This window comes from Tyto alba, unplaced genomic scaffold (genome assembly GCF_018691265.1).
Source record: "Tyto alba isolate M040663 unplaced genomic scaffold, T.alba_DEE_v4.0 Super-Scaffold_44, whole genome shotgun sequence".
Lineage (NCBI taxonomy): Eukaryota > Metazoa > Chordata > Aves > Strigiformes > Tytonidae > Tyto > Tyto alba.
Window position 1 is genome coordinate 11,132,550 of NW_024881320.1, and position 9,860 is coordinate 11,142,409.

At 49.9% G+C, this 9,860-nt stretch overlaps 1 protein-coding gene across 1 annotated transcript; it reads left to right on the forward strand.

Moving 5' to 3' along the window:
- The first annotated feature begins 93 nt into the window (after positions 1 to 93).
- On the forward strand, positions 94 to 6,530 carry GSTT2B (glutathione S-transferase theta 2B). Its single transcript, XM_042805560.1, has 5 exons — positions 94 to 274; positions 3,126 to 3,213; positions 3,890 to 4,040; positions 4,609 to 4,785; positions 5,340 to 6,530. The coding sequence occupies exons 1-5, from the start codon at positions 163 to 165 to the stop codon at positions 5,544 to 5,546; spliced, it is 735 nt and encodes a 244-aa protein (XP_042661494.1). The 5' UTR covers positions 94 to 162; the 3' UTR covers positions 5,547 to 6,530.
- Positions 6,531 to 9,860: the final 3,330 nt, after the last annotated feature.

Here is a 9,860-nt window from a genome sequence, read left to right on the forward strand (position 1 = left end):
GCGCAGGGCGGGAGCCCCGGGGCCCCCCCGGGCCGGGCGGCGGCGGCGGCGGCGGCTGCGCTCGGCTCCGCCCCCGCGGGGAGGGCGCGGGCCCGGAGCCGCCCCGGCCGGGGAGCGCGGGGCCGGCGGGCCGGGAGGAGGAAGGAGAGGAGGAGGAGGAGGATGGGGCTGGAGCTGTACCTGGACCTGCTCTCGCAGCCCTGCCGGGCGCTCTACATCTTCGCCCGGAGCAACAACATCCCCTTCGAGTTCAAGCACGTGGAGCTGATGAAGGGTGAGCGGGGCCGGGGGGGTGGCGGGAGTTTGAGGGGGGGTTCTCCTCCCCCCGCGGCGGCTCCAGCCCCTTGGGTTAGCACGGCGCCCCGGTGACACCCCGGGGTCCCCCCCGCCGCTCCCGGACAAGCTGCTCGTTACCAGCCGCCCCCACGCAAAGCCGCACCGCGGGTGGGACCCGGTTACTCAATCGAGCCCGTCGGTGCGAGATGCTGCAAGAGGGTGGGGTGGCCCTCCAGCTGCGGGAGCTTCCTGGTGTCAATACAAAAACAAAACCTAATTTCCTAAAGAAACCCTGACTTTCAAGCAGCAGCCTGCGCTCCCCTGCAACAAATACAACTCTGCAGAGGTGCGCAGTATCTTTGAAATCGGCCCCATCCCAGCAGAAAATGGGTTTCCAAAAAAAAAAGGATTGCTTTTTGAGAAGAAACTCAGGATGTTCTAGGTCTGATACCATTCCCCATTTAGATGAGAAATAACAAGCAGCAGAGGTGGGACATTCATGTATGGGCGAGGACAGCAGAGGTGTGACGTTCTTGCTCTTCAACTTCCTTAGAAAACTTTGTGTAAGCAGCCGTGGTTGCTGCAGAGCAGCTTTTCTCCTCTTAGCAGGGGTTAACAGCCCCTCGGGACAGGACTTCATGCACAGAGCTTGCCGATGTCTCCCTGTGTGCAGGTAGGGCAGGACAGCCGGCCACCCCTTCGGGTGTTCAGTCACACTGTTCAGTCAGGTTGTTTTGAGAGGGCTGGGGACAGGCTTGAAAAGACAGTGGAGGCAGCAGAGCGAGGCGGTGCAGCCACCAGGGATCTGAACACTGAGAAATGAAGAAGGGAAGGTGGTTTAGTTTGTATTAAAATCAACTGATAATTTGTTGGAGCCTGCCTGAGAGGTATCATGTATTTTCACCAAAGGATACGCAAAGATTTGTATCTTCCTTCTTTATAACTGAAGCTGGTAAAAGTTATCCTTCAACCTTTTACAGAGCTCTGCTGGATTTGAAATTAAGGTAATGTATTACTTAACATTAAAACCCTTGGTAAGCAATGCTTAAAAACAATGAAAGATGAGAAGGCTCCTGGAGCTGAAATTGACAGAGGAACAAAAGAGGCTCCAACTTGTGACTCAAACCTCAAGCGTGTTGTGGTTTAGTCTCTGGGTGTTCCCCTGCACACCTTAGCTGTGCATTGATTGCACCTTACTGCAGCTTTCCTCTGACCTCTCTCAGAGGAAAAAAATTTTGCTATTGTTTGTAGCTGGGGGCAAGCTCATCTAGTGTCCTTCCCCTTCTTTCCCAATAAATAAATTGTTGTGGTAAGACACTGGTGCAAAGGAGAGGAGGCTGGTAGGCAAGCCATGAGAGCATCGGGGAGAATGGAACAACTGAAATACAGGTATCGGGGAATGGAGAGGAAGGAAAGTGAATTGAATCGCAGTTTCCCAGTGATCTGTGCCCTGTGGCATCAGCGGTTGCTTTTGGTCAGTGGATCGAAGATGGGTAGTGTGGCTCTGGGAATGCTAGAGGCGCGTCCCGTTCCCGCGGCGTGCGCTCTCGGTGCCGTGGGACGCGCTCCTGGTGCCTGTCGCTGGGCCCGCTCGGTGTCCGGCCGCTGGGCAGGCGCGTCTGGGACTGGCCCCCGGAGAAGCACTCGCTCAGGGACGCGCTGCGGGTGCCCTCGCTGCTCTAGTACCTGTCACTGCCTGGTATGTGAGGACCAGGTGAGGGAGCACGTGCTCAGATTGGAGCTGGTGGGTTAAATGTGTCCCCCCAAAAAAACTCTTGGGCCCCCAGCAGGTCTCAAGGAAGTGGGTAGAAAGAGAGAGAAGGGACAGAAATCACACCACAGTCCAGAGACACCTGAGGACCTAGAATCTGCACACTGTGGGCAGGAAATCCCAAGGCCTTTTTGAAAGGGGGTGAGGGGGACAGGCCGTGAGCCAAGTGACAGGGGAATAGTCACAAGTCAGGTTTGGCAGTTTGGGAAAACTAAAAGCAATTCCAGAGTATCCCCTCTGGCACGGAGATTCTCAGGTGACTCATGCAGCAGGACATGGTACAGGGTTAGACGCTGGAGAAGCTTGAATACAGAGGTACACACGGGTGACTGAAGCCTGCGGCTGGAAAAGGCTGGCACGAATGAGTCACATAAAACAAGGCTTCTGGGACTGGGTTCAAATGTAATGGAGCACGCTGAGACCTCAGATGAGCAAAGCACCTTCTCCTGTCGGGTCCGTTCTGCCTGCGGGGACCTTAGGGGATAGCTCAAAAGCAAACTCAAGTCCTTATTTGTTTAGATAAAGGATATGCAAAACCCACAGAGAGATTGGTAGATCTGAAATGAAGTGCTCATAGTTTTCTATGGAATCACAGAAATTTATTTTCATCTGAGGACTAAAAAGAGAGTTGAATATAAATCACATTATCTTCCAGCAAAAAAAAAAAAAATTGCTTTTTCACTGTCTTTGTTGTTCATGCTTCTGATACCGAGATCCCTTTCCTCCAGGGCACTCAGTGTTCACTCTGGGTTTGTACAGGACAGGTACCTCCAGGCACAAACTTGGAGCTGAAAGAGCCCTGAGTTGACAAGCACTGTTGGTATGAAAGGACTCTTAACCATTCTGACCTTTGTCAAGAGGTGGTTCCAGTATGCAGGCAATAAACAAGTAAGCTGACATCACAGAGCAAACCCCCTCTTCACCCTGCAGCACTTCTTGATTGCTTATAAACTTAAACAAGACTGTATACAATCAAAACCAGGAACTTGTGGCCAGATGGTTCCCACAGACTCCTCAGGTGTTTGCAGACAGGTCCTGACCATCACTGCCAAGTAAAACTTCTCACTTTCCTCCTCAGGGCAGCACAGGACTGAAGAGTTCCGGAAGGTGAACGTCCTGATGAAGGTGCCTGCGCTAAGGGACGGTTCTTTCACCTTAGCAGAGAGGTGAGGCTCAGATAAGCTCAGGCCCCTGCATCCTAATGCTCGGATTCTGCCAGTGCACTGTGCGGTCCCTACTGAGTCTCCAGCCCAGGTAGTTGTTTGCGTCCTTTCTATCTGTTCCACTTGTACGTAACATAAACCTGTGTTTCAAGAGAAGCTTTCTCATGCAAGCAACTTGAACAGCATTGATTGTGGAAAAATCTGTGAGCTGCTGCTCAGAGCTAGCTTGCATGGAGGCAGTGTTTCTGAGCTTAAGTACCTCTGTCCACGTGTCCTCCTGCTCTCTGCCTTCAGCTGGAGGCTGTAGGTCAGCGTAGTAAATCTGACATGAGGCACCTGCTGCTGGATGGCCAGGCAACACAGAGCTCTGATTTGCTATAAACTCACTCTGTGGCTCATATTTGCTCAAAAATGTTGATGGGGTAAGTGTACCAGCAGGCCACATCTCTCACTGGGCTGATGTATCAGATAATTGCTGCCCACAAGCAGCCGGTCTAGCCAGCACAAAATTCTCATGTGCTGTGCCCAGCTGGCAGCTGCGTGTCCCGCACTGGGGCCTGGCTGGGATCAGGTCTGTATTGCTGCTGGTCCAGCAGTGCACAGTTTGGGGGAAGAAGAAAGGATGAGGTGCTTTAATCCCAGATGATCAGCTCACCAGTCTGCCTTGTTCTCTGGGCAGCATTGCAATCCTCCTGTACCTGGCCCGGAAATTCAAGACTCCTGATCACTGGTACCCATCTGACCTGCAGAAGAGGGCTCGGGTTGATGAGTACCTGTCCTGGCAGCACGTCAACATTCGTGGGAAGGGGAGCAAGTTGTTCTTAACTAAGGTAAGACCATTATATACCAAAAACTAAGAGCTGTGAGCGCAATGGCCCAGGAGGTACCTCCTGTGTGCAGGGCCTTTCTAATCAAATGTACAAGCCAAGTGACAGATAGGAACAAAACGAGATCTGGAACTGACTTGGCTGCTCAGCCGAGCCTAACTGCAGTGGCCCAAATACTCCATGCTGCAGCTGCAGCTCAGTGCGTGCACTGGGCTCCAGAGCAAACCCGCCCCGGGTGAGCAGCTAACGCCAGCTGCAGCTCACTGCCTTCTGCCCAGCTTTGTGGAAAGAACGAACCTCCCGTTGGAAAACAAAATGCAGTTGCTTGCAGATGATGCAGCCTTCCCTTGAGAGGAGACTCGTGGTTGAAATTTCAGACTTTCTAGGGAGGAGACAAGGACAGGCAGGAATTAATGACTGACTTTAATGTTAATCTGCCAAAGGAGACTAATAGTACCGGTTGTTCTTGTGCATGGCTGTTTGAGGGATCCTTAGAAGGCAGCAGTGGGAGAGTGTGGATAAAGTTTGGAGAGAGATAAGTAAAAAGCAACTTGTTTCTTCTCCCTGCCAGGTGATGCTGCCTGTCCTCACAGGCCAGCCACTTCCTCCAGAGAAACTGAGAAGTGTTACTGAAGAGCTGAACATCGTCCTGAAGCAGTTTGAGGAGAAGTTCTTGCAGGACAAGCCCTTTATCGCAGGCAGTGAGATCTCCCTGGCAGACCTTGTAGCACTGGTGGAGCTCATGCAGGTGAGCATCAACCCCAGAGCTGCTGGATGTGCCAGCTGGCTGGCGCAAAGGCCAGGCCAACGTGTGGCTGAGGCACCACCACCTCTTTAATGGCAGATCTTTCTCCCTGCAGTTAACTCCTTAGTGGAATTAAATCTTGTTCCTTTTTTACTTTGACCACAATTGAGTTTGCCAGGGAACAACCTACTTTGAGACAGTTCTCTCTATAGAACTATGAACAAAATTCCTCAGAAAAAAAGATAAATTACAAACTAGGCAGTGAAAGTACAGATATTTGAAACAGATGTGTTGGTGTGCATGGACCTCTGTGTTCTGCATTAGACAGTTCTTGGGTTAGCCCTGGCAGTGCTCTTTTCACTGCACGTCCCAGGGGACAGCAGCTGCTTTGGATGACAGCACTTGCTTCCTACTAGCTAAGAAACAGATGAACTCCACCTAATGTGACGACCGCCCACTGCCTTGAGCCAGAAGCCTATTTTTGCTTCAGTCTGGTCCCATCACTGGCAAATGTGCTATTTGACTCACTCCCGGCTTCTCTTGCTCTGTCTCCGCAGCCTGTAGGCGCTGGCTATGACCTGTTTGAGGAGAGGCCGAAGTTGGCCGAGTGGCGCAGGCACGTGGAAGAGGCGGTGGGGAAGCAGCTCTTCCAGGAAGCCCACGAAGGGATCTTGAACGCCAAGAACTTGACCGCTGATAAGATTGCACCCGAACTGCTGGAGCATTTCAAGCACCAGCTCCTAAAGCAGGCCAGCCAGAATTAAGGGGTTATAGTATAAGTAAAAAAGATTAATTTGGGCAGGCTTTGTGTAATATTTCAGCATTTCTTCTAAAAATCATACAGAAACACCATTCCACAAAATGCACCTCGATCTCAGCCTTTCTGCAACTTAGAAGGGAAGAAAACTACATCTTAGGCTGCAGTGAGCTGCTTTCCCCTTGTCCACTACAGGTATGTGAGCAGTAGCCCTATAGGCTTTTCTTTCTTGCTTCAACATCACTGGATCTGCTTGAGGACAGAGGCAGTTTGGTCCGTGTGGGAACTGGGGCCACTCAAGAACTGCCATTTTCATCCCTGTTTTGAGTTTTCCAGGGCACAGCACTATAAAAGGGGCAAAGGTTTCCTGAGGGTGTGGCAGAGCAGATCTGTCTAAAACAAGGAAAAATCATTGAAAATGGCTTTCACCTGGCAACATGCTCAGCTGGAAGATTTTTGTTCTTTAGTAAAGGCAGGTGGGGTCCCAGCTTAGAGCACCTGGCCACTAGAAGCTGCTGTGTCACCTGTGGGAGCAAAGGGACACAGCACCTAGGAGCAGGGGGACTGTGCAGGTACCTGAGTGAGGCCCCCGCCTTCTGGGAAGGAACAGGATTAGTCCTGTGAATAAAGATCCTCAACCATAGACTCGTGCCATACTCTGCACAGAACAGCCCGCACAGCTGAGAAAAGCTGCTTTTCTAGGTGAAGCTGCTGCCAAGCCCACTGGCTCCCTCTGCAAACCGTATTGGTGCGCTCGTCCTTTCCCCGGAGCGGCTTTGTCAGCTCGATGGAAGCCATTCAAGCTTGGCTCTCCCCACTGACAAGTGCTGCCGAGGCTGGGCCAGCACTGGTGGCTGAGGGAGCTGTGCTGGCCAGCCCCGGGTGAGCAGAGCGCACGGTATGTAAGCTGGGTAATGCCTCAAATACAGTTAATGTTCTGCTACTCTTCTGTCACGTCAGATTCTCCAGTAAAGTTAATGGTTCCATGTGCCTTGTGTTGTCACTCTGTTTGCGTTTGTAAGTGGGATTTGGAAGGAGCGATTGAGTCATCCTCCCCACCTGTGCAGCACACCTCACAACTTCTCACCTCTGTCCCTTTGTACCCTTTCTGTCCTCCTGTCCCTGTGACCTTCCATTTCCACGTACGAGCCATAAGAGGGGTTCCAGTTTGCAGAACTGTTTTTTTCCCCTCCTTATTAAGCTCTGGTTGTATCTGGAAGTCCGTTTGTCTGCTGGCTGCTTACGCCATCCACAGAGGTGGGTGCATAGTGCGTTGGGCGTGAGAGTCTTCAGTCACCTTAATGCAAGTGAAGTTATTACAGTGATCAGAAAAGGTGAAAGTAGCTGCTCAAACCAGTCTCACACATGCTTTTAGCTGGACCTACCAGTTTTGGGGAGTGAGCCAGCTGTCTCTTCTGCATTTGTTTCCTGAGTTGAGTAAACCTGCCCTTTAGTTCAAAAGGGCACCACGAACCACAGCTTGCAACGCACATCCCTGCGGGCTGAGCTAAAGCAGCCAAGCACACTGGTCCCTTTACTCTCCGTTCTTCCAACCTGCAGGAAATCCTAAATGTCAGAAGCACAAAAGCAGATTTGCCTCAAAACCCTTTGAGTGCTGACACAGGCAGGGATATTTGTCTTCTTACCTGATTACTTTTATTGGCAGGTTTGGTGAGGAGAGACTACAGCGCTCTAGTCGGCAAAGTCGGTGACAGCCGCTTTCTTCTCGCCATGAGAGTGCTTGCGTGGTCAGTGCCTGAGCAGCAAACCCTTTCGGTGCTGCACTGCTGCTCTGCTGTAGCAGCTTGCCTGCAGCACTAAGCCTAAAGAAAATGGCCTGTTTACATTGTACCATCAACCACTTCCTTTCCTCTATAACCTGCAACTTACCACAGCCACCAGCTGGGTTTCTGCGCACCACTGGCATAAAAGAGGTCCTTCTTTGCTACCTCACCAATGCTGCCCAACTTTGCTGCACTCTCTCCTGTCAGCATGTTTGTACTGTGCCTAACTTCCAGATTCCTGACCACCTACTTTTCCCTTTCTAGTAGAGAGCAAACTTCCTACCTGCAGAACAAATGCTGTTCAAGAAGCAGAGCTGAGACATAATCAAAACCAAGAGCCTAATCTACAGAATGCTAATCTTGACATACCTCAAACTGGGCTTGGTAGCAGAGTCTTTTTTGATACAGAATCTCAAGATGGGGCTGCTGTGCATGCAAAACAATTGCATGAGCCAAAGCAAATAAAGTGTCTTTTTTTTTTTTTAAATTATTTATGACACTTGCAACACAAGAGCTCCAGGTAAGAGAGCCTGGAGCCAATTTTCTGCTTGTTTGAATAAGGCACAAGTTCCTTAAACATCACCCATTGTGTGCTCTTGGAAGGAAGGCAGCCTTCAAAAGCAAGTTGGAACTACATTCAGAGCTCGTTTTCTGGTGCCCCTCTGCTGCCAGTGTCACAAAGGATAAACACTCGCCTCATTCCAGCATGGTTGTGGTGCCTGGAGGAGTTTTTAAATTGTTTTTCCCATAGTCTTCTCCGTCTGCTCTAAGCCCATCTGAACTGCAGGTTCACTCTCCCAGTGAAGCACTGTGCAGGGTATGCACACAACACAAAGAACCTCCCCAGAGTAACTCCTGGGATGGCAATGGAGTTGTACAACAGATAAATCTGCTTTGCTTGGTTTTCTGCTATAAACTGTGGAGATAAGGCATCTCGTCCTTGTACTTTGCCTTCTGCTATCCCTCCACCTGCCCTATTTTCTTCACCCATGTCATTTGATCTTGGCGGGTTCTGGCTCCTAGACTGAAAGCCCCAAGAGCTGCCTGCCAAAACCCAATAGGTTGTGCAAGAGTTTTGCCTGCCTCAGTGCAAGGTCTGTTCAGTGACCACTCCCCTTTCACGTGAATAGGGAGAGGGGTTATACCTCCAGTCACAGTTCAGTGTGCTGTTCTGATTCAATTTCCTCAATTCTTGCCAGTGGCTATCTGGGAAGAAGTAAGAGCCTGTGATTTCTAGAATAAAATTAAGCTGGGACACACAAAAATGGGGGAGGAATGTTGAAAAAACATATACATCCTAAGTCCTTTTCTAAACAATTAAGAAATAAACTCAAAAACCTCCTGCATTTCTTCTGTGTTGTTCCTGTTTCCAAAAAGCTGATAGAGAAAGTACAGGGAAGAAAAATGGCCTTTGAGGTGATGGAGCCAAATAAAAACACAGTGTTAGAAGCACTATCCTAAAGCCAAGAATAATGCAATCAAATGTCATATAACACAACCAGATAAAAATACCTCTTTGGTTGTGTGGGCTGTGCAGTGAAGTCAGCAAATTGGAGGAAAACATTGGAAGGAATATTTCCAGGAAGCACATGAAAAGATCTTTGAAGTCCAGATAGGACTAATAGATCAATTGAACAGTAAAGGAGCAAAGTGAACCCACAATGCTAATCTTGTTACCTGCCACTGAGATCAACAAACTTCTCCCAGTGATATCTTCAGAGTAGGGATATGCAACCATTTTGAAGCATAAAGACTTCTCCTGCAGAGCCACATTCACATTCCTTTTCCCTGCTCCCTTAACATTTAAGATTTATTTGTGCTGAAGGAGGTTGACATGAACTCAAGTACCTGCCACAATATCCTATGAGCCTTCATCTCTGGCGTGTTGGTGCTGCATGCAGGTGCTCTAGAGGGTAAACTGTACTGCAGGGGAACTGAAGGGTGTACACAGCCCCTCTCCCTACTCTGGCCAAGAAACTGAAAAACTCTCATTGTGCAATTCTAAACTTGAACAATTACTCTGAAAACAGGTGTGTGGTGAAGTGGACTCGATACTTCGAGATGCAGCTTGTTCACCAGACTCTGGCAGACTGAACGGACTAACAGAAAGACCTGTTCCTAAGGAGTTCCCAGAGCTGAAGTCTTGGCAAAGTGCTATCAAGGGAAGCACCTGAAAGTGTTCCAGTTTGTAATTTATCCAGTCAGTGAGGTCCCAGCTCAGTATCCAAGTCTTTTCATCACACTTTGTAATGATCCCTTACACAAGAGCAACTGATCCTCCAGCTCCCTCTCCCCAGTGTTCCTGTGGCTCTTTCCAATCATTTGTGTGTGACATACAAGCTCTCTAGCACAGCACTGATAAAAAGGTGTCAGCTGAGCTGGGGTGGGTTTGACTGGGGGTGACTTTGCTCTGAGTGGCTCAGCTGCTCTATCTTCCAGAGTCCCAGAAGTCCCTGTAACTCAACCAGCATGTCACCTTCCCCAAATCACGCAGCTGTAGAATGCTATGGGCCCCGTGCAAGGGCTTGAATTCAGTC

What these genes read in the sequence shown, in the direction of transcription:
- GSTT2B (XM_042805560.1), top strand. Translation starts at nt 163, where the DNA reads ATGGGGCTGGAGCTGTACCTGGACCTGCTCTCGCAGCCCTGCCGGGCG. An exon ending in GCACGTGGAGCTGATGAAGG is followed by an intron (nt 275 to 3,125) that starts GTGAGCGGGGCC and finishes TTTCCTCCTCAG; the next exon opens with GGCAGCACAGGACTGAAGAG. An exon ending in TCTTTCACCTTAGCAGAGAG is followed by an intron (nt 3,214 to 3,889) that starts GTGAGGCTCAGA and finishes TTCTCTGGGCAG; the next exon opens with CATTGCAATCCTCCTGTACC.